Here is a 24,229-nt window from a genome sequence, read left to right on the forward strand (position 1 = left end):
CTATTGGTTATTATTGCAGAGAGGTAAAGGTATTTCATGCTTTCAGAGGTAAAGGTATTTCATCCATTCGGAGGTAAAGGTATTTCATCCATTACACCTTAGAGTAAATCTTTGAGCACAACACGTTGGTTGATAGACTTTTTCGATTAGCTCCTTTCTGCCGCTTCACGATCATCTTTTGAGCAAAAGGGATGCCAGCGTTTAAAGCCAGGGATTTAGAATTAGCATGTAAATACCAGAGGCTTGTGTCTACTTTGTCCTCTGAATATTTGCCTGGGGATGAAAGATGGAATGAAGTAAAACAGTTCTTCCAGATTGCAGTTGCAGTATTCTATACATCATCTAAAATATGATGGGCCCGACTCACAAACATTATGACTGAGAAGTAGCACTGCGGTAGTACTTATTTTACATACTCATGTATGCCATTATAAATCAGCCTCAAAACGTCTATCACCTTGTTAGTGAAAGTGAAAATAGAACACTGGTTTTCTGTTTGTACTAGTTGTGTATGTATATGACCGAATGTTCACAGTTTTCCCCCCATTTTGGACGTTTTGGGGCACGATTCACAAAAGCATTCAAGAGTATGTAAAGGAGTAGCACAGGAGTACTCTTTAACGTACTGTGCCTCAAGGTCTCCTCTTCGACCTCTTAGGAAATACACTTTACTTATGCATTTTTAGGATCCGAATTCTTCTTAATATCTCTTGTATACTTGAGGTATATTTTTTTCTGTCTTAAACTATAGTTGAAGTCTAGCATGTGTGACTTTGATGTAATCCAGCCTCTTTCAACCACATAAAATTTGATTAGTACTCATGTTTTGAAATGTTACCTTTCCAGATACTGAACAGCTGTACACAGACGTGTTCGAAGAAATATGTGCTCGATATGGAAAAAAATACACCTGGGAAGTAAAATCCTTAGTTATGGGCAAACAGTCGTTGCCAGCTGCTCAGGTTATTCGTGACCTACTGGATCTTCCTATAACTGCAGAAGAACTGTTAACGGAAAGCCGGATTAAACAAGAGAAAGTATTTCCAACCGCCTCTTTAATGCCAGGTATTCCACAATTTCAAACGCTCATTATTTTCTGTAAATGTGTTTCCTTGCACTTCCCACCCAGATAATCTTTATGTTTCGAAAATGCATAGGCTCTTAAAGCAATCTTCTTAATTAATTTGAAACATCGTATCATGTGTTGCAACCTGTCACCCATGTTCTTTGGCTCCCAACTAAAATACTGTACTGAAAGAAGTTAGGTTGTTCCTGCTGAATACGAATTAGTGAAAAAATGAGCAGATTCACTGTATGCTATGTAGCTGCTTGAGCATGGAGGCAAGAGACAGATCTTTAGTCCTACTGCTCCCTATTTCAAATGTATTGTTCACTATTAATTGTTTTTAGTTTATTTGTTTTTAAAGGTTTAGATTGCACTAGCCATGTGCCAAGGCGCCTAAAATAGAAGACAGTTGTGCCTGAAGTACAGAAACAAACAAAAAAAACAGGTAGTACCAGAGATGTGTTACAGGAACAAATTAGGAGAAAATAAAGGTCGACATAGTAAAGGGGTCATTTTTACATTGAAGCCAGACAAGGGCAAACACCACAGAAGACATGAGCGTAACTGTAATATTAGTTATTAAGTAACATAAACGCAGATACATCTACTCTGTGCAAAATGCAGTTCTAGTAATAGTATTGGACCAGTAGTTAGTTACTGCATAAAAACACAGCCAAGGAAGGATAGGAAGTAACTGTATGTTATCGGGTCTGAAGATTGCGTCGCTTCAGGATAATTTTCAGCTCTAAATACTGTAAGATGAGGTGGTCCATGGCTACGGCGGTACGATGTTCCAAATTGTATGTACACCTCACAAAAATCCCTTTTACAACGTTATACTAGTTGTATGTCTTTTTAGACAAAAATGATTCTGCCCTCAGCTTATATCAAATTTATTTACATTTGAAAAGTCCAGCAAACCGTTTGTCCTGTTCCAAGTGAAAAGCAAAAAAGTGCCAATCACTTCTCTATTTTTGTCAATGTAAAGTTGTGTGTAATATAGTTTGGAGCAAGGGTCAAGTCTTCATTGTTTATGTGAGCATGAGAGTCGTTGAACCAGAAAAATACAAAACATGTATAGTGTGTTTTTTTAAAAACGACGCACAGTATACAATGCATGTTTTGGAACATACAGGATATGCTCATTGCAATCAAGTAACCTAGTGACCCTAACAGGTACAACAACGTAAGATGACCTGGGCACCTAGAACTTCCCACAATGTGGCTCAATATTTGTAGGCGGTCAACATCCCCTTTCCCGAGATCCCTCCCCGGGGTCTCCCTCCCGCATTCTGTATTTCTGTATGACGACCATCGCAACCATACTTTCTCATGCTTCTTTGGGCAACCACGGCTCTGGTAAACGACATGTTCTGCCAGCTGGCACCAATCCGTATCTCTCTGCCAGTCAAGGGTCTCAGGAGATCTATTCGCCCCCTACAACTTTGCAATATTTGACTTGGCCACCCTGCCACTGCACATCCAGATTCTCTGATGTTTGGGCCATACTTCCTCCCCAGTAATGTGTAGTAGCAGCCACATGGGCTCCAGTGGTATCTGCAGGCCCGTTACATAATTTGTGCTATATCCCTTCAGAATTTTTGTGTCATGGGACATTCCCATACTATATGGAAAAAGGACCCCACCATGTCACACCCCCCTAGCATAGCGGTCCGAAGTGCATCTCCCCAGGCGGTGCAGCAATGTCTTGGAGTAATATGCCCTGTGTAGTATTCTCAGTTGTACTAACCTAAAACGGGCGATTTCCTGAGGGCTCTGTATCGCCTCTGTCCAATCATCATCCTCGATAAACCCAATATTACCTTCCCAGTCTGTCCTGAGGTTCTGCATGCGGTCAGGAGAATTGTTGAGTAACTTCTTATAGATTATGGAGATGGCCCCAGTCACCATGGGTTCAGAGAGGAGCACGTGCTCCAATGACGCAGACTCCGGAAGTTGCTCCCCCTCTGGGATATGACCTCGCAATGCGTGTTTCAGTTGCAAATATCGTAAACTTTCGGAATCGCTTATGCCATACTCTTTTCTTTAGATCTACAAAAGGCTGGAGCGATCCCCCTCTTCCGATGTCCCCCAAATAGTCTATGCCAATCAGCCCCCATTGCCTAGAGCCTTTCAGTTTCCCTACCTCGCACGAAAGACTGCTGCACCAGATAGGCGTGCGGCTTGTAAGCCTGTCCCCCCAGCCAAGAAATGCGCTTGCCTCCCTCCACGCTTGGACAGCTGTTTGTGTGTGTATTGGTAGCCACCTCTTGCGCCCATCACTGTAGAGAAGTGCCTGAAAGCAGTGATCTCCCATTATCTCTCTGTCTACTTGAAATGTCAGGTCCTCCCTTGCAGCAAAAATCCAGTAGTTTATAGTGCATAGTTGCGCTGCCCAGTAGTAAAGGTGGATATCAGGCACCGCCAGCCCGCTATCTAGCACTCTGCGCTGAAGTTTGGACAGAGATATTCTGGATGTACCCCCATCCCACGGAAGCCGGCGTAGTTTGCAATTAATTTCACTGAACGTTTCAGGTGGTACCCAAATGGCATATTCTGTTGTACATACACTAGATAGGGAGGGATATCATCTTAAATAACATTTCCTTCCCCATTAAGAATACTGGCAAACCCTTCCAATGCGCCACATCTCTACGCAGCCGCTCCAATGAATGACTCAAGTTCTGCTTCATAAATGTGTCAAACAAGTGTGTGATGTGCGTGCCCAGGTATTTGAATCCTTCACCCATCACCGGTGCCTTGCAACATATGCGGAGCACGGGGGCTTTCCCCGCCAGCGGGAAAGCTAGTGACGTATCCCAGTTGATTTCGTACCCCGAATAAGGCCCAAATATTTGGAAGATGTAGGTTAAACCTATCCACCGTGCTTCGCTGTTTGATGGCATACAGTATGATGTCATCTGCTTACAGAGAGATACGCTCCTCACATCCCCCCTCATGTAATTCCTGTCACCAGAGAGTTCTGATTTATTCAGGCCGCTAGTGGCTCCAGTGCCAAGGCAAAGAGCATCGGGGAAAGGGGGCAGCACTGTCTCGTTCCCCTTTGCAAGCAAATTATTGGAATGTTACTCTGTTTACCCGTACCCTCTCCTTCGGAGCCTGATATAAAAGCTTAACCCATGCACGAAAAGCGGGTCCGACCCCCAGTCGTGTGAGAGCTGCAAATAGGTAAGCCCACTCAATGTTGTCAAATGCCATATGTACATCCAGGGACATCAGAACTGCGTCCTCATGGCCTGGTGTGTCTGTCATATTTATGACGCTGTACAGCCGTCTCAGATTGAGCCTCATACTTCTGTGTGGCATGAAGCCAGACTGATCTGGATACATCAGGGTTGTGATCACCTTTTTTAGCATAGTCGGCAACACCTTCGCCAACATCTTGGCCTCCACATTTAAGAGGGAAATCGGCAGATACAAACCACAGTCATCAGGGTTCCTACCCTTTTTGGGTATTACTACAATTGTGGCCATTCCCAGGAGACAACCTCGGCTGAAATGTCTTTCGAAGATCGATACATTCCTCCTCTGTGTGAGTTAATGGGGACTTGTAAAGCTGCTCATAGTAGGTGGCGAATGTGTCTGCTATGTCTTCCCGGTGGTATGTGTCTTGTTTTGTGTGTCTCGTATCATCACAACCCAATTTCTCCCCCTGTCCCTTCTTTCCAGCCAATCTGTAAGTTTATTTGCGTTGTCTCCTACTTCTTCTAGAGCTGGTGCTGAGTCGCCAGTGCACCTGCCCTGCCTTCATTTTCAGCCAGGTCTTGAAGTTCATGATGTCTCAACTGGAGCCCATGGCCTTGTCCTGGGCTCGGACGCCCCCCTAGTACCTCAGCATCTAGTGTGACAATTTCGGCTTCTAGCGCCACACATTTATTAATGCATTCCTTTTTTAAGCCCCCAATCAGAGCCTGTGCATGGCTACACCCTACCGCCACAATGTGCAGTGTGAAGTGACGTTCCCTCATTCTCTCAGAAATATAGGATCATTTGTTCCCTCAACTTGTCTTGGAAAGACCTATCTTTGAAATATTAGGGATCTATTTTGTCCAGCAGTGACTGCCCCCCCCCCCCCCCCTCGGTCCCACAAGTGAGACCACCGCTGGGGAATGATCCGATATTCCTCGTGGTGGGAGTAACTATAATGTGCGTGTGAAAAATAGGTCTAATATGTGTCCAAAGGGTGATGCTCAAGCCACAAGTCTTTTAAACCCATTGCTTCTACAAACCTTTGGAGTGGGTCCCCTATCGCCCCCCCCCCCTAATTCCCAGAAAGCCTGTCTTTCTCAGGGTCCATTACATCATTCATATCTCCCCCCACTACGAATGTGCCCACAGGAAGCACAAGCAAAAACTCAGAGAGCCCATGAAAGGTATCTGCGTGGAGTCTTGAGGGCACATAAATGGAGCAAACACTGATTGTCCGACCAATAAGAGTTCCCGGCTGTGCCACATACATTCTGAGGGGGTCTGTCCATGTCGTAACTGGCATGTAGGGAACTGCTGCCGTGACCAAAATTCCCACCCCCCTGGAGCTGGTGGTGTAGCCGAAGTGCACTGTGAGGTAATAGCCCATTCGATCTAGTGCCCTTTACTTATTACCCTTTAAATTGTTTTCCTGCAATAGGACAAAGTCCGGGAGTGACTACGGCTGTACTGAAGGACTATGGTGGGTTTGATCTTGTCCTGGCCATTAACATTCCACGTCATGATCTTCACCTCGGAGCAATGTCCTGGCATACTATTACTGCTATCACATCATGATCTTCACCTCAGAGCAATGTCTTGACCTACTATCACTGTAATCACTCGCATGTGCGCTGGCCACAAGCCTAGGCCACCACTTGATTCCCGACCCCATCTGACTCCAATGTCCCCTTTACCATTAGGGCATATATACTCTGAGCTTTGACATTTTAAAACATTGAATAACATTTGAACAACTTCAAACAATCAATTTGTCCCAACTCCCCCCCTGCTGCCCTACTCAGTAGGCATGAGATAACACACACCCCCAACTTGCAGAGTGCCTGTCGCCCCCAGTGAACCATTAACCTAGTTGTGAGGTTCGCTGGCGCCGCCAGACAAGTTGACTTTTTTTCCACGGTACATAAATCCCCAATACAAATACAACTTGTTTCATATCCAGTTTGGACCTCCCTTTCCTCACCCCCTATTCATCCAAAACGTTTTCTCCTCTGCTGCTCATCAAAACAAAGAAAGCATCCCCTTCTGCCCACAATTGCCCACTCCTGCTGAACGGTCGGAGGCGGTAACTCCTAACTCCTAGTACTCAGCACCTCCACATGTTCTCGCCCATGTCTCGAGTCCCTCTCTCTGACCCCTACTCAGTTGAGCGTCTTTAGTCATTTCACTGTCTCAGTTAGGGTTGTTGCTACCTCTGGCCGCTATTCCTCTGGTCTGTGCACCAGAGTCCCATCAGTGCGACTCTTCTTCGGGTCCCTTGAAGGTCGTTTCCTAGGGGTATGCCAACACCCCGCACACTACCAGGCCTCCACCCGTGTGTTGAAGAGCCAGGATTTTCCTTCCGATATCACACGTAGCTGGGCCGGGAAAAGCTTAATGTCCTTAGTGCGCAGCATCTTCTTGACTTCATTGAAGCTGTGCTGTTTCCGCTGCACCTGGAGCGTAAAATCAGAGAAAAAGCTGATTGTTGCATTTTCATAAACTATGTCCCCACGTAAGCGGGCAGCTTGTAGGATGTTTTCCCGATCGCAGTAGTAAAACACCCTCGCAATAAGTGTTCTCAGAGGGGCCCTGAGCCTCAGTAGCAGCTCAGGCACCCTGTGCACCCGATCTATCGAGAAGAACTTTGACAACCATTTGAGGCAGAGGGTGTTGCTATCAAGTCCTCCAGAAAAAGGTCTACACTTGGCCCCTCTGCTCCTTCCGAGACTCTAACCACCCAGAAATTGTTCCTTCTTGCCCACCCCTCCTGCTCCTCAAGTCGAGCGGCCATTAGCTCCTGCTGGCGAATGAGGCTTTGGACCTGTTCCTCCAGCTTTTTGGAGGTAGACTGTAATAAGTTGATATGCGTTTCTGGAGGCAAGACTTTGTCTGACATCTTCTAAAGATTGGCCCACAACAGGGTGACGTCTACGGTTACCACATCTAGTTTGGGCTCCCAGGACGTTTTCAGATATTGGATCGCCACCACGATGGCTCCCAGCGAGGGCTCTGATGTGGACTGTTTGAGCGTGGCATACTTATCCATCTTGTTCAATTGTATCAGGCCAGTTCCCTTTGGTTTCTTTTCCACTGACCCGGGAACCTTGAATGGTCGCGCCGCTCGTCTCAGGCCCTGGACTCCCCCAGGAAACAACCAGACGCATTTGCTATGGCCCAGCGGTCCTTCTGCAATCTCCCAGGTACCGATAAATCATGTGATGTGGCCCGCTCCAGCAGCTCCTCCACATGCCACTGACACCACTCAGGGCCCCCCGGGAGCACGACCACGTGCACCCAGCTCGCCAGGGCAACAACGACACGGCTCTGGAGCACAACTGATATCTGGGGGAGGGGAGGTGGGCCCAGGAAACCACTCCATGACCCCTCCGCCCCCGTGTTCTACTGCATGCCCTCACCTGGACCCCAGCACCGCACTATCCTCCAGTGTCACTCGTGTAGCCGGGTCGCCCACTCCACTTCGGGCCTGAATCTTTCGCACCCTGGTACCACACACAGGCAGGCTGCCCAACCACTGCAATGCTCACATTCTGCTGGCCACGATCCAACCAACTCTTTTTGTTATCTGTCTTTGGCCCTGGTGGTTCACGTTTCCGAGGCCGACCCGACCAGTCACTCTAGGCCTCGAAACGCTCCGCCTCCTGCCAGGGTTTCTCTGGAGCCTCTGCTAAGGATGGAGGAGGAAGGGGCAGCACCAGTCTGTCACTGCAGCGCCTCCCCCAGCTCACAAACGGCTCACCCAATGCCCTGGGCTGGGCCCCAGCAGCCGCTCCTTCCTCCAGGGTAGCTCTCAGGATGCCCAGGCATGCCGCCCGACCGCTACCTCTGTGCACGCTTCGCACTGGTCACGGCCCATCCCGCTCTCACCATCCCGAACGCTTTGGTCTTCTGCCCAAGCGGCATCCCAGCTCCCTATCGCTGCCCCCGGCCATCAAATCAGCCACGGTCAAGCTCTGAGGTCCTCCAGACATTCCACCCTCTATCCGGCAGACTGGCCAACTGCAGCATGGCTGCGGGTCTCTCCTGTCCTCTGGTATTGCCCCAAGGAGATCTCCTTTCTCTCACTGTGACCCTCCTCCGGCTCGCCAGGTGCCCCTAGTCCTCAGGGGTGGGGGCGGCACACTGCCCTGGATGTGATCAGATGTATGGACTGATCACAGGGTTTATGATCTTAGCTCTCAGGAGCCTGGTTAGTGAGTAGCCATCTTGGAGACCTCCAGGCCACACCCCTGTGTAGTGTTTTTTGATCAGTGGAGAGCAGGTCATTAGCAGCATACTAAAACATCAGGAATCAAATGCCGAGTATAATATCAATGCAAATTCTCATTAAAGCAACACATTAATAATAAAGGTTGTCTCATAATCCAATCTGTCAAATTGTTGTTGTTTTATTATTCTAAATATTTATGGTGTTACAATCTGGTCATAACATCAACCACAAGTTAATACAGAGAATTTAGTGGTGGCAGCCCATAAGTGTTTCGTAGAGATCTTTCGGAACTATTCCTTTCTATCAAGGCTTGCTGGTTCAAATTCTTGTCACTGATAAGTGAGACATGCTTCGAGTTGCAGGACGTATTTTCCCAGGCCAGTGATAAAGCATGGTGATGACCAAATGCACCAGGTGTGAAAAATGTGTGCTGAGGCCCCCTGATAAATTGAAAGAGTTTTGCAAACATGTGTTGCCAGAGGAGGTGGCCTAGCCTACACTGTTTTAAAATAAGTGCTTCATGTAAGAATTTGTCATTTAGCTAAAACCAATAGGCTTCTTTGATTAATTCCAAAAAAGTTGTAATGATCCAATTAGAAATGTTAAGATGTATCAACCGAATTTCCAGCAACTCATTTTGAACATGCTGTAACATAGCAATTCATCAAATCCCTTTGTGGGTTGCTGTAGAACGCCTTTAGGATATTGACAAAATGGGATCCAAAAAAGGAATTTGTCAAGTGTAAAGCAATAAGAAATTGTTTGGCACACATCTTAGAGCACCAGCTAGTATGTAATTCAATTACCTCTAGACTTGCATATTTCATATATCCCTGAATTACAGCCACACATCTAGTATCAGAACAGCACTTTGTACAGTATATATAAATTCAGATAGAACTAGGACACCCTTCACATGATTTATTAAAATGAAAATTTGAAATGAGATGTCCCCACTTTGAGAAAATATTCTGCGCTCACACATTTACCATTGAACTGTGTGGTTCCAAATATGTATTCACCATAGCAAAACAGAGCATTGGAAAATACCAAATGACCTTTCACATCTTTTGGCTTACCCAGCACCAAGTTCCTACATTGGTGAGCATTATTGCACAGCAGTATACAGTTGTGGATTACCTCAAAAGCAGATGGTGAGATGACAATCCCATTCGTAGATCTACCTAAAAGAGCATCATTATCTAGGCACAGTAAAATATTTGTAGGCAAGTTAGCTTAGATAGGGAAACCTACACAGACAGAGGTAAGGGAGCAGTACACACCTTTAATGAATGATTGAAGATGGTTGGTGTAAGGATTCATTCTTGATGCCTTTCACAACTGGACTTGTATTTTGTTAATTTCAAGGCAATATCTGACCATACAGTTGTTTGAATCGAACATATGAATAGTGTTAAGATTTCCTGGGTTCAAACTCAGCTGTAAAATGTCAAAAACATTTGCTGTCTCAGTTTAATCAAATGCATTTTTAATTGATAAGACTTCTATATAAATACTGGGCAGTTTCCTCCTTCTACATGTCAAAGCTACAGAGCACAACCTAATAGATTAATTGTTCAGATTGCATTACCAAAATCAACCTGGGCGGCAGAATTAGTTAATTCCTGAATTAATTCCTGATTATGAATTAGTATTGTGAAAAGAAATTACCCAATCTAATAGTGAGAATAGACCATGATTTATCAGATCTGTCTTTACATCTTCTTTATGGTGAGAAATGTTCTCTCCACCACTCAATGAGGATATCTGGTCAGGAGTTAGAATACCATTTAAAATATGAGTAGAAAAGCAGCACAGATCAGTAAATTAGTTCAAAGAAGTCAACCAGGATATTCTCTGGTCCCGGGGCTTGATCAGATGTCTACCTCAACCCACTCATGTACAAAAATTGACAATTTAAAGCTCCTAGGCATTCCTTTAGAATAAGGTAAACGTACCACGGGGCTACCCCACCTACATTTTCAATAGTTTCTGTCTACCCTAATGTAACCATCCCATAGACCCACTTACATTCAGAATCCAAAATAGAGAAACACTTCTCCCCTTGTTCAGACCTTGAGTGTCCACTCAGAGGTATGGCCAGGGTAGTGAGCAGCCCTCCTCATTCTCCTCTTTGGTTGCTCCAAACTGGTTCTTGGGTCGCTTTCTTCCCACTAGGTTTGGAGCCAGCCTGACTCTAGGGACAAACCTAGGACTTTCCAAGTGCCATCTAGCATTTGCTTGTGACAGGGCAGGGCTTGTTTAAGTTAATTAAGTTCTTGAACCCACTCTGACTCGTCTTCCTGCAAGGCGAAGAAAACATATCCCGACTCCCAGGCCATTGTCTCCGCCCTGGGAGCAGTTTTCACACTTAACTCTTCCTAAGGATAGGCTGGGCAGTTTCTGAAGAGCTAATGCAATTAGTGTCCGGCTGCTACGGGCAGTTTAATAGTAACTTAAAGTTATGTTTCTCATATGTTTAATAAAAATCCAACTATACCACTAGATTGATTTTTATTAAATATATATTTAGTCCTTTGAATTGAACCTGTAGCTGGATAAGGTATAAAACTATATATTAAAGCGTATAATCCCTACAATGACTTTTCCTATGTGCCAGCTACAGCCTGGCCAGTTTCAGTGTTGTTTTGGTCATAGTCTCTGCTGTAACGTGCCATTTCTAATGCCCACCATGATCCACTCATAAATAGTATGCACCCTACCTTGTGGGAAGCAAGATGTTATTTAATATTTAAAATTATAGTTTCGTACTGTCAAAAGGTTGATTTTTACAGCACAGGCCTGAAGCCATGTTTGCACTGCCACTATAGCAGAAGTTACAGTGCAATAGGTACTGCAGTTTAAAAGTAGCATTTAACTTTTCATTCCAGGGGTGACCATCTCACATTATAGGAGAGGGTTTAAGCTAATTTTGACATGTTTCAGAAGTCAAAGTACATACATTTGGCACTGGATAGCAATGTCCCTTGTGTTAAAGTTGAAGATTACCAAGAGGTGAGTCCCAAAACATTAAAAAAAACTGGAGGTGATCCCCTCTCACTTTGCACCAGCTGGCTTAGCTGGTAAATGTTCTCTTGACAGTTACTAATAAATACTTGGTTTTGCCTTTGTTACAGAGTAACTGGAATCACAATAATTGCATTAGGTTTTATAGTAAACTTTATTGCTTTGATTAAATGTGACAGTCACATATCAACAAGTAAATAATACACACAGTGGCAGCTGTCCTTTTTCAAATACATCACTGTATTGCAGTGGCCATGTGGAAAGTCCCAAGAATAAACCTTAATTATTACACTGCACTATCCTCTTATATACCTGCACCATTGTATTAATACAGTCAGCCCAAACACTATCATGCTTCTGTTGGTAACCACAATCTTCATATGCCTACTTCTTGAGGGTCATGCACTGATCCAAAACAGACTTCCACTTGGCCAGAGATGCAAGTTGCCCTTTAACTTTGTGTGATGTCCATCTTCGCAACCACCAGTACAAGACCAGTAAAAATGTTGAGTAACAATCAGTTTGCAGTTTTTCTATGATATTTAGGAGACCCCACTGTGCTGAGAAAGAGCCCATCGCCTCCTATTGTAATGTACCTGGGGTAAATATTTAAACTGTATGGCCTAAACTTTGCCAAGATGATCACCTCACTTAAAGCCATGAGCTTTTTTCAGTGTCTCCTGCGGCCACCTCTCAGCAGTGTCTCCACTGGGGGAATGTGTTAAGTGAATGAATCAACACAGTTTTATAGATGTTTGAGGTGTTGTTGGTGAATGAGGCCATAGGAATGTCGTTTTCTCTAGGGCTATGCGGTTAAGGTACGTCATAACAGTGTGACCAAGTTGGCGGGAGCACAAACTGTTTTGAATTAGCTGTATTACGCCTGTATGTCAGTAAAAGCCTTCATGAATTTGTTGGTCACTATGCCCCCTACGGTGGAATGCAAATATATCACTTCTTTATCTTGACATGACAAATACCTTAGCAAACCATTTGCTCTTTCATTGCCCACCACTATACATTGCTAGTCAGCTTAATCTCTACTCATTTCTCATCTGATTTCTCACCATGAGGTTCCTTCAAAATTACTTCTAAGCACACAATGTACCCTCTACACTAATGGTAAACAAACCTCTGAATATTACAACCCTCAACACAGAGACGTCTGCATCTCTTTCTGCCTGTTCAGTGCGTGATTCCTTCATCACAAGAAGGCCTTCAGCAGTGATCAGTTTTGCTCCCAGAACTTCCATTACTCCTTTTAGTTGTCTGTGAAATATATAAATCCTAGCAGCTATAAATAGTGACCTAGCCTTTTTTCTCACATACATCTAGAGCAATCACAAACTATTTAGGAGTAGGTATTCTGATCAACAAGATTCTTGTGGCCATCCCTACTCTAATATCGGCCTTGTCCCTTTCTTCATCTATCAGTCCTTAAATGCTGTCATTCTGATGGATACTTCTATCTGCAGATTCATTGTCCTTAAAGTCCCAGGTGCCAAACTAGATTCAGAAATGTTTGGCATAGCTCTTCAGTGGCTGCTTAGGCCAATGGCTCCATCTCCACACCAGAAGTGAAATTGTGTTAATGTCTCTGGATACATATACCTCTCTCTCCAGTGCTCTGACATAAGCACTTTTTGATGCAGGTCCAGATCTTCTGTCCTCAAGTCCAAGGTAAAGAGATTTTTGATCTCCAAAAGTTTTCTTGGTGCAGTGCTAGGGACAAGGCACTCCATCCTTTCTGAAGAAGTGTAGGTTCAAACCCTGCCACAGGTGTCATGGGTCACTCAAAGTCCATTCTAGATCAACATGATGGCATGGTCAGCACTATAGATCCACATGATGACAGACTGTGGTGTCTTGGTGTGAGGCACGTGATCATGTGATCACTGCATCCAAATGACTCCAAAGGCCATGAGGTAGGGGGAGGCAAAGCTCTTTATGGCTGGTGCCATGGAGAAACTTCGAGGGCATCAAAGTTCAAGGACACGGTCTAGAACTAGGACAAGGTTCAGATCTCCATTCCCCTTTCTCTCTGAACTCAGAGTCCTTGAAGGAAACGTTAAGGTGTTATAAGAAGGAAAATAAGCATTACTCTTTTCACTGAGGGTCAAAGTCTAGGGTTAAGTTTCAGTCTGGTGTTTGGCCACCATCTCCCTCCTCTCCAGAGCTGGCGTTAGTGGCGTTGTCCCCTACAACGTCAGTGGCAATGACAGATCTGTCCCCATGGATATGGTAATAGCAGTGCTGGCATTCCCTGAGCTCCTGGCACTGGGGACGGTTGAAGCCTTTTTCCTTCAGTCTTGGACATTGCAAGGAAATGCCCCTTTGTGTATGGTCATCCCCAAGTTTTTGGACTGACGCTGCTGGATGTTTGACTGAGGGGGCACTGAGGCCTGCTAACCAGACCTCAGTGGCATCACCCCAAAATGTGTATGTTGCATTGACTGTGCAATGCAATGAGTATGGTATACTTACCTATAAGTCTCTAGCATGTAGTACGCAGGTCATATAAATTAAGAGTCACCCCAGGGATCTCAACACTGGTTGTGCCACCCTAGGTGTGCCACAGGTAAAACGAGTCTCCCAGTCTGTCATTGCAGACTGGAAGAAAAGTTTTAAACTGCTAGCCTGGCTTTGCCATTTAAACCAATGGCAAAGCCAAATCTCCCTCAGTGTAATATGTATAAGACACTCCTATGGCAGGCCTACGGAGCCCTAAGGCAAAGTGCAGCATATTTCATGAGGAGAACATGTATTTTGCATGTTACAAACCACATACCAATGGCGGACAGCAGTAAATCGCACCTCTCCCAATATTCCATGGAGTGAGGACTGGCACAAAGCCCGAGCACCAGCTGTTGAGTTGTACTGCTGCCGAGAAGAGACTAATGAGAAATTAATATGAAAAGGTGTAGCCAAAAAAGTCCAAAGTGTCCCAATTTTTATTAAAGAATCATCTTTATTTTTCTTCTGTTATTTAATTTCTACAAAATACATCCAGCACATTCCATTCATAGAGTTAACTGTTTTAGGGCTGTAAACACAATAATTTTCACATAATTACATATTAAACACAATACCATGGGAAGCCAGCCTCCTATCCCATGGCAATAAAGCATAAAGACATAGAGTAACATTAGGTTAAGAAAGCATTGTGCAAAACGTCGTACTATTTGGAGTGCATTACATAATCACCCTATGTCCCTTAGATTGTATACAAATATTCATTCGTGATGGTAACAACTCTTACGACAAACCATTGATATATATATTTGTACAGAAATTAATAGTGAGATGATTCGTGAAACAAATCATAATATTCTGATATTTATTACATAAATTGTTTCAGGAGGTCTAACATTTCCTCCTTCTTATTGGCTTTTTTGCCCATTAGGGGCAGGGTCACCCAAAGCCAAACATTTCGACACATACTTTTCATATAACTTTGTATAGCCAAAGGAAGAAATTGTGAAGTTCTTCAATCCCCGAAATATTGCTGTCCCAGTTTTCTCATACCATGATAGCCCATGCGTTTACAGATTCCAAATGTAAAATGTATGAGTACCCAATAGAGAGACCTAATAAGTTAAAGGACGTTTTTAAGCACCAATCCTTATCAACACTTTTCAGATCATATACCACAAAACATATACAGCAATTCCTGTTTGGGAATAAATCCATTAAATGCTAAACGATGCACGAACAGCAGCGCATTTATATTTACAAGAAAGACAGAGCACTGTTGGTGTAAATCACATCCATAATAATATATTCCGACACAAAAATTACAAGCAATCGCTATTCGTGAATCTGTGAACTCCTGTATTGATAACTTCAAATCCACAGCTCCAAATGTTTAAATCAAAGTTATATGAAAATAATATGCTAACAAATAACCTAATGTCTACATCCCAATGTGTGTTCAGATAGGCTTTCGAAATCATGTAGTGTCGTAGCAACACTGTGTCCAAGGATGAGATACTTGTTAACATTGCATCCGGGACGACTGGAACTAGACTTCCTAGGTATGTCAGCAAATGTGCAAGTTTTAATAGTACATTTGATACACGTACTCCATAAAGCTTCCCAGACCAATTGTAAGCTGGGAACAATATAACTAGCAAAAGGGAGGGCCATTTACAAGGAAGTGCCCCCCGAAATAAAGCTTGAGTAACAACAGCAGGGCTTATTGCAAGAGTGTAGGGGTAAGGAGGACGGCCAGCTTAAAGCCCCCACTAAACTTTTCCATAAGAGCATGTATAAACGATATATAAGTTATATACAATACAGTCTTTATGCGCCTGTACACGGAAACATGTGTTGAGACAGGCTTTCAAAACCAAGTAGTGCATTAGCAACACTGTCCAGTGGCGAGCTGAATGTTAGCTTAACACCCGGGGCAGCTTTTACTGGACTTCTTTAGACAGGTTGCGGGATAGCACAATTTTAACAGTGATTGGGAGAGTGAATATGTACTCCTATTAAACAAAGTATGCTATTGCGTGTTACTATAAAGGTGGTGGAAGTCCTCCTTAGTGGGCTCAATCGGGTTAAACAGTGAAAAAAAGGCTCCACACCACAGCTATCTTAACCAGGCAGGCACATTCCATACAGTGCCGCCTAGACCACTCAACATGTACCAAAAAAAAAAATCTTAGCCTTATCTGTGTCATTGCTAAGCATTACATATCCTGAATGGCAAAGGTAAAAGGTGTCCAACTGCACTCTCGTTCCTTATATGCAAGCTTCCTGCCAATTGAATGAGAAGCACCTGTGCGGGTACAGTGTGATCAGCCTAAAAGTTATAATACCGTAAAACTGCAGATATCTTGAACTATCACAGTTATAGAATGACATATGAACAAAGAAAAAAAAACTAACAAGTCATGGGCCACTGCGGCCCAATATAAATGGTACATGATACCCTTTGTGTACACATTAACTGTATATATACTAACAGCATCAAAAATGCCACATATCCGTCAATATTGAAAATTGCACCAAACAGATGTATCACTCATATAGGTAAGCACCACAGCCATCGTTTTTCTATCTTCATTGCTAAAATAAGTATATATAGATAAAGATTGTAAACACATCAATAGTGTGCCACCATCCTTTATCCACTCTAGCATATAGAAACATTTGTAGCACCAATATAGAGCCAGCAATTGCAGAAAGCAGCCAGTTCACTACTACCCACCACTAGGCCAGATTCGACCGCCGGGCTGACGGTAGCCATTTTTGACCCAGCGGTGGAGGCCAGACCAGCGGTGGGATAATGTTCCCATTTCCACCAGGTAATCCCTGGTGGAAAGCATACGGGTGACAGGAATTCTCATTCCTGTCACCTGTATGTGACATGCCAGCCCCCCTTGCCACAACCCCTACCCACCCCCCACCCCCCAAGCCCCTAGACCCACCCCCACCCCTGAACCCTGAAATCGACCCGCCATCCCTCCTCCCTCCAATCTCCCTGTTGGTCCTCCACAACCACCCCTCACCATCCTCCACCCACCCCACTTTGATTCAGGTCCCCTCTTCTACCGCCACATACACATGCACCCATATACCAACATACATGCATTCATACACGCAGACACACATCCCCCTTCACAAACACACACCCCCATGCACGCATGCACTCACTCAACACCCCCCAAACTCCCTCCCCGCCTTCGATCTCAGCCAGCACTTACCTGTTCCGTGGTGCTGCTCCGGGAGGGAACGGGCTCCTAGGATGCTGCTCTGCCAGCATCGCTGCGTTTCCCGACACCGCCACGCCTATGACTTCATCATTATAGGTGTGGCAGTGAGGGTGGAGCAGCATCCACCCCCGCCACTGGCCCTCACCGCCATCAATGGCGGTGAGGCTTCAGGCGCCATTATCTGGCAGGATGCCTGCCGCCGCCACTGGCGGTCTTCTGTTGACTATCAGCATGGTTGGCGGTGGGCTATCCCACCAAGTACAAAATGAGGGCCTTAATCTGAAAGCCATGATTCAAACTGAAGGATTACAAAAATTCTGATGAATATTTCAAACATCAGGGATGGATAATATTATATAAAAAAATGATGATGCTCACTATCCATATTGTGCCCCATTTCTATAATTTGTAAGCAATAGATTCATTTAGGCTCAATCTATCTAAGAACCTAATCTCCAGTTCCATTCCGGGCATTGGGTGAGGTAGGGTCAATCCCATTAAACCAAAATCCTGTGTTACCTAGATGCACAATCCTATAATGCTCTGACATGGAACATCTGGTGTTGCCATTCTTTAATGCTCTACAGTGTTCCTGAAAATGGAAGTTGAGACTGCGAAGTGTACTCCCCACATATATCTTATTGCATTCCAATAACATAAATGACAAAATGTGAGTTGCAATTAATGAAGTGTCACTTTGTAATCACAAGAAGTTTTAAACCTGAAACTTGTCAATTTTTTTGTTGCCATAAGAACAAATGCTGCGATTGTTGCACATGTAAAAGCCCAAAGGTTTCAAGGGCAGCCAAGTATTGTTCTTTTGGGATGGTACCACATAACTGGAGCACTCTGAGTCCTCCAAAGTGCTACCCCTCCGAACCACTAATCTTGGATTCCTACAGATGTCATTCCTTAGGCCAGGAATTTCTAATAGGAGATGCCAGTGTCTTTTAAGAATCTTGAAAATCTTGTCACTGTTCATTGTATATTTTGAAATGAAGGCGGGGTCTACCCGTGTGATTTACTTTTAGCAACCTTCTTATTCAAAGTTGCCTCTCTAGTAATGCACTGAATTTTCTTCTCAGCCATATTGAGGGTATCAATATCATACCCTCTGTCAAGAAAGCAATTTTTTTACCTCATTGAGGTTGGCATCAAATCTGCTCTGTTCAGCACAATTCCATCTTATTCGGACCATCTCTCCATATGGTATTTCTGGATGACAGATTTCATACAGGCACTGGAAGCGTGCAAGATACTGTTGCACGCCATCTTTTTATGAAACATCGTACTCTGTACAATCCCATCCGTAACATAAAATTGCAGATCCAAAACGAAAGTCTTTCTTTATTATGGCACATGGTTAGCTGTACATTAAAAGCATTATCATTCAGATACCCATAATATTTGTACAGTTGTTCAATTGAACCTGACCAGAGGCAAGTAATGTTGTTGATGTACCTCCCCAAAAGACAATAAATGAATTCCAGGGGGAGGCTTGTCTTCCTAAGGCATGCTGCTGCTCATACCAGCCCAAAAAAGGCTGACATAGGAAGGAGCAAACCTGGAACCTATAACCTTGCCCTGTAGCTGGTGGTACCACAAACCATCATACATGATGTAATTCTTGGACAGTATTACGTCAGTCATACTAAGTATCATTTGGTTTTGCTCATAATGATCTGCTTTCTTAGTATATGACAATCTCTCTGTGGGTGGGACCACCCCAGAAATAACAGATCTCCCAGAAGGGATTCCCCCTTGCATGTGTACTTTAGGTAATAGATATATATATAGCTATATCTATGTAGATCTATCTATCTATCTATCTATCTATCTATCTATCTATCTATATCTATATCTATATTTATATATAGAGAGAGAGAGATATAGATATAACCTAGTTGCGGTTGCAACTAGATAGTTAGGAAATAGTTTCTATAGAAAAAACATTTTGTATTTTTCTAATAACTTTGGCACTGTTTGTTGCATCTTCACAAAAATGTCCAAGAAAATACGACGCTCACTTCAGCGTCTGTCTGGAAACTTTTGCGGTGATCCATCAAGCAGGGCTGAGAAAAAGGAGGGGTCCCACAATGCTTTTTCCCCCTTCATTTTTCCTCATGGATTTTGAACAGAGATAGCACAGAAACCACTGGACGAAATTATACGAAATTTGGCAAAAGGTAGCTCTTGGTCCAGAAAGCACCCTTTTTGTTAATTGGTGTAAATCCCTTCAGTAGTTTTAGAGGAATTAGAGGCTTCACCCAAACCCCAGAAAGAAAATTTAAAAAGAAGACAAGGGGCTAGGGTACGGACACCCTGACCCCTTAGCTCTGGTGCTAGGGTCCCAGAGAGACCCTCCAGGGCAAAAAAGCATTATTTTTCAATGTTTTTGGCAGACATCGCAGCGGATTTGCCAGAACAAAACAAGCGAGGGCTCCTGCGCTAACCTGTTATAGTTAGAATAATCTCAAGTAACTATAACTCACGCCCTAAGGTAACTATAACTCGCTCCCTTGAGATGCCCTGCTAATTACGCCACAAATTATGGCACTCATGACATCTTTGAGGACATCACTGATAATATCATTGTAAGTAAAATCTTTGCAGAATAAACTGTGCATGCTGGGCCGCTAGTTATAGTTGCCTTAGGGCACGAATTATAGCTACTTGAGATAAGTCTATAACATGTGAATTTCTAAGGTTTGGTACATTTAAAATGTGAGCCTAACTATAACATCCCTGTAACCTTTGTTTTTTTCAGTGACATATATATATATATATGGTAATCTTGTTTTTTTTCACCAACAGGTACTTATACTCATCGTCATATAATAACCATTTGTTCCTCCATTGGTAGAGTTTCATATTAATGAATAATGTTAAATCATACATTCATAACATTGGCGGTCCCCAAATTGGTGACTGATTTCATTAATTTAATCAAGTTTGTTCATTACTACTACGTTGCCTCCTTTATCGGCTTCCCAAATTACAAGGTCTTTGTCTTTTTGTAACTTCCAAAGTGCCTGTTTCTCTGCCCAGGATAGGTCATAATCATATTCAACCATGATCTGACTGGTGTATCCAATTAATATAATTAATGAGTGACCCTTTCACTCAAAATAGCAATATTATGATGGTACATAGCATGTGTATCTCAGACAGTTTGCACCGGAGAACAAAAATGGGCTTGCTTGGCTGTTGATTTAAAAATTATTTTAATTTTAAAGACCATATAAATTTAATCAAATCTTCATTTATGTTCGTATTGCCACCCATTTGTGAAGGGCAAAAACTAAGGGCCAGATGTAGCAAAAATAAAAATTGCGACTCGCAAAATGCGAGTCGCAAATTGGAATGTCAGAAACAAAAGCGATCCGATTTTGCGACTCGCAGCCGGACTCGCAACGCTGTGTGCGAGTCCGCAGTTTGCGAGGTCGCTGTTTGCGAGTGTGCAAAAAACAAACTCGCAATTAGCGAGTGGGTGTCGCAAATTGCGATTACCTTCAAAATTGCTTGCAGGTGCAGCAGAACACTCCAGAAAGCATACCAGAACACTCTGGAAACACTTCCTGGCACATGATGATGACATCACAGCCAGGAAGTTAACAAATACACCTGGGAGGAGGGCTCAACAGTGAGCAGTGTCTCTGCCACTGACAGTAGGGTGCTGAGGAGTGGTAGGCACAGCACCATGGACGCAGCAGGGACCAGCCAGGCTGGCAGGAGGGGCAGGAGAGCATAGATAACAGCCAGGACAGATTAATGTGGCACATGGCGTTAATGTGCCACATGACTGGTTGGCATTTTCCTGCCCATGGACAATTTCAACTTGTATATAGTTTCTTCATGACATTAATAAAACAGTTATTTTTGTTCCACTTAACAAATGGTTAATAGGTGAGTATGGTGGGAGTTGACACGTACCGTCCAAACTATTGCGTTGCAATGTGGTCCCGTCTCAGTCTGCCTTGATTAGCTAGACTCCTATCCCCATGATGGCGATGTGGTTGTTCTTGCTCTTCATCATCAGGATCTGGGTCTGCAGGGGTGAGAGGTAGCCCACGTCGGGTGGCTATGTTGTGGAGGATGGCGCAAGCGACCACAATTTTGAAAGCGGTAATGGGGGTGTATTGGAGGGCGCCTCCACTGCGGTGGAGGCATCTGAATCTTGCCTTCAGCAGTCCGAAGGTGCGCTCGATCAGGTTCCTGGTCCTCTTATGCGCACTGTTGTATTGCCTCTCTGATTCAGTTCTGGGTGTTAAAAACGGAGTCATGATCCAAGGCCTGAGAGCATATGCACTGTCACCTGTTGGGCACAAAAGCACACGGTTAGGAAGTCCCGATTGTCGTGCACAGTGACCTGTGTGTATGTCTGCAAGTGTCTGTGGCTCTACCTAGGAGGTAACCGTCTCCAAATTCCCCACGTTCCAGGCATTGATGTATCCCCCTATGCCTAAAAATGTATGAGTCATGGGTACTGCCAGGAAACTTAGCTACGATGTCCGTGATGACATAATGGGCATCACAAACAACCTGTATGTTGAGTGAGTGGGTACACTTCCTGTTGCGGAAAATGTGTTCCAGATTAGCAGGGGGGCATATTTGAATGTGTGTCCCATCTACACACCCTATGACATGAGGAAAGTGGGCAATGCGGTAAAAGTCCAGCTTGGTGCTGTTAATTTCTGCCTCATTCCTTGGTAAGTATATGAAGTGAGACATGTGCGTGACTAAGGCATCTAGGAATGCCCTGAGGAACCTTGACACTGCACTTTGGGATACCCCACCTGCCACGGCAATGACCCCCTGATAGCTCCCTGAGGCCAAGAGGTGCAGTGCGCATAGTACTTGCACATGCGTAGGGATGGCGCAGCCACGCAGAGTCTTGTGTTCTAGCTGTGGTTTGAGTAAATCTATTAATTCTAGGATGGCTGCGCTGCTAAGGCGGTATTTGTCATAGATCTCCTCTTCAGTTTGCTGAAAAAGAGTCTGCCTGGTTCTATATATCTTTTCCTGTCTGTGGCCCCTCCTCCTCCTCTGCTGGGCTGCGTAGACTCTCCTCCTCACTGCTATCAGGTATATCTCCGCCATCTTGAGTAACCCAGATGCCTTCTGGGTCCCCTTTTATACTTTGGTAATGGTTACCACCTGCTCTGAGTTAGTGGTAAATGGGACATGCAAACTGGGCTTTTTGCGACTAGTCGCAATTTGCGAGTTGCAATTGCATATGGGTTGCGACTCGCAAATTGCGACTTGCAATTTGCGGGTCGCAAAATGGGGTCGCACCGGATGCGACTCGCAAACGGGTCCCATCGCTTTTTGCGAGTCGGAAATGGGCTTTTTGCATCCGATTTTGCACTGTCGCAAATTGCGATTCGGCCCGTTTGCGAGTCGCAATCGTTTGCTACATCTGGCCCTAAATCCCTTACTCAATACACTAACTTCGTCTTTATCCAAATTTCTGCGGAAGAGGTTAATGGTTTCCAGTCCCTTCATTTTCTCAGTGCACACTTGCCTATCTTGTATCGCCAATGCATCACCCACCCCCATCACTGGCTGCATCTCATTGTGTGTTATTTGTGCCTCTTATGTTTTTTTAGATCGAGTCGGTACCTATGGTTTCTCTGCTTTTCTTCCCTTTCAATCTTCTTCCACCCCTTCTGTTTTTGTGTCCTTTATGTGTTGGTTGTTGCCCCTGTCTAAGTTTACCATTTCCTTTAAAAAAAAAAAAAAGTGGAAGGACCTGGTACTGTAGTAGTGTCCTGTGTCTTACTGCTGTATGTTGCACTGCCAGTGTAAGTCAGGGAACTGGTACTAGCGGATCTTGATTCAGCGCCATCCTCACGTGTCCTTTTCCTGTCACTAGCTCTTGGGCCTGGCCCTATTTGCAGGGTTATCCCTAAACTTTTTGCCCTCTCCTCCTTTTTTTCTGACCAGTGTTTGTTGGATTTAGGACCCTGGGAACTTTACCACTGCTAACCAGTGCATATGCTCTCTGTCTAAATTCTATTGGTGATTGGTTAATCCATGATTGGCTTATTCGATTTACTAGTAAGTCCCTAATCTAGTACACCCTCTGTGGTCAGGGCCTGTAAATCAAATGCAACTAGTAGGCCTGCAGCACTTAATTTGCCACCCACATGATTAGCCCTGTAAACATGTCTCAGGCCTGCCACTACAGTGTCTGTGTATGCAGTTTGTAACTGCCACGTGGACCTGGGAAGCGCACCCACCTGCCAGGACCAAACCTTCCCTTTTACTACATGTAAGTCACCCCTAAAGTGGGCTAAAGGCAGCTGCATGGACAAGGTGCAGTGTATTTAAAAGGTAGGACATGTATTGGTGTGTTTTACATGTCCTGATAGTAAAATACTCTTAAATTCGGTTTTCACTATTGCAAGGCCTATCGCTCCCATATGGTAACATGGGGATTGCCTTGAAATATGTTTTAAGTGTAACTTCAAATTGGAGCAGGTAGAGATACCGAGTTTGGGGTTTTTGAATTCACAATTTAAAAATAAATTTTTTGGTGAAGTTGATTTTTGAATTGTAAGTTTGTTAAAATTGCGCTTTTAGAAAGTGGGCATTTTCCTGCTTAAACCACTCTGTGCCTCTACCTGCCTCCTGAATAAACATCTGGGTCAGGATGGCAGCTGGGTTCTTTGTGTATTCACTCTAGACAGTCACACAAAGGGCGGTGAGGTGTGCCTGCATACCCTGATGGCCCATCACCAGGCTGATGAGTCTTCCTGAGCTAGAGTAATGAGAGGAGCTAACACTTGCACCTGAATAGGGCTGTGCCTGTCCTCACATAAAACAGTCTCCAACCCCAGGAGTGTGTCTGGAGCCAGGGCGGGGAAAGGCAGGGTCTTTTGCGCTACAGAGACTTCTCTTTGAAGTTCGCCTTCTTCAAAGACAGAAATGGGTATATGTACTGTATCTTTGCCCCCCCCACATAGTTAGAACACTTCA

The 24,229-nt window shown here is 44.2% G+C and overlaps 1 protein-coding gene across 2 annotated transcripts in view; it reads left to right on the forward strand.

The window, feature by feature from the left end:
• The window catches only part of PUDP (pseudouridine 5'-phosphatase), a 1,007,933-nt gene that overhangs the window by 294,823 nt on the left and 688,881 nt on the right, over nucleotides 1-24,229 (forward strand). For both annotated transcript variants that reach the window (XM_069203146.1, XM_069203147.1), the window contains exon 2: nucleotides 847-1,065. In XM_069203146.1, coding sequence (XP_069059247.1) covers nucleotides 847-1,065 — 219 coding nt within the window. The remainder of the gene's footprint in view (nucleotides 1-846; nucleotides 1,066-24,229) is intronic.

The sequence above is a fragment of the Pleurodeles waltl genome, chromosome 8, assembly GCF_031143425.1.
Source record: "Pleurodeles waltl isolate 20211129_DDA chromosome 8, aPleWal1.hap1.20221129, whole genome shotgun sequence".
Lineage (NCBI taxonomy): Eukaryota > Metazoa > Chordata > Amphibia > Caudata > Salamandridae > Pleurodeles > Pleurodeles waltl.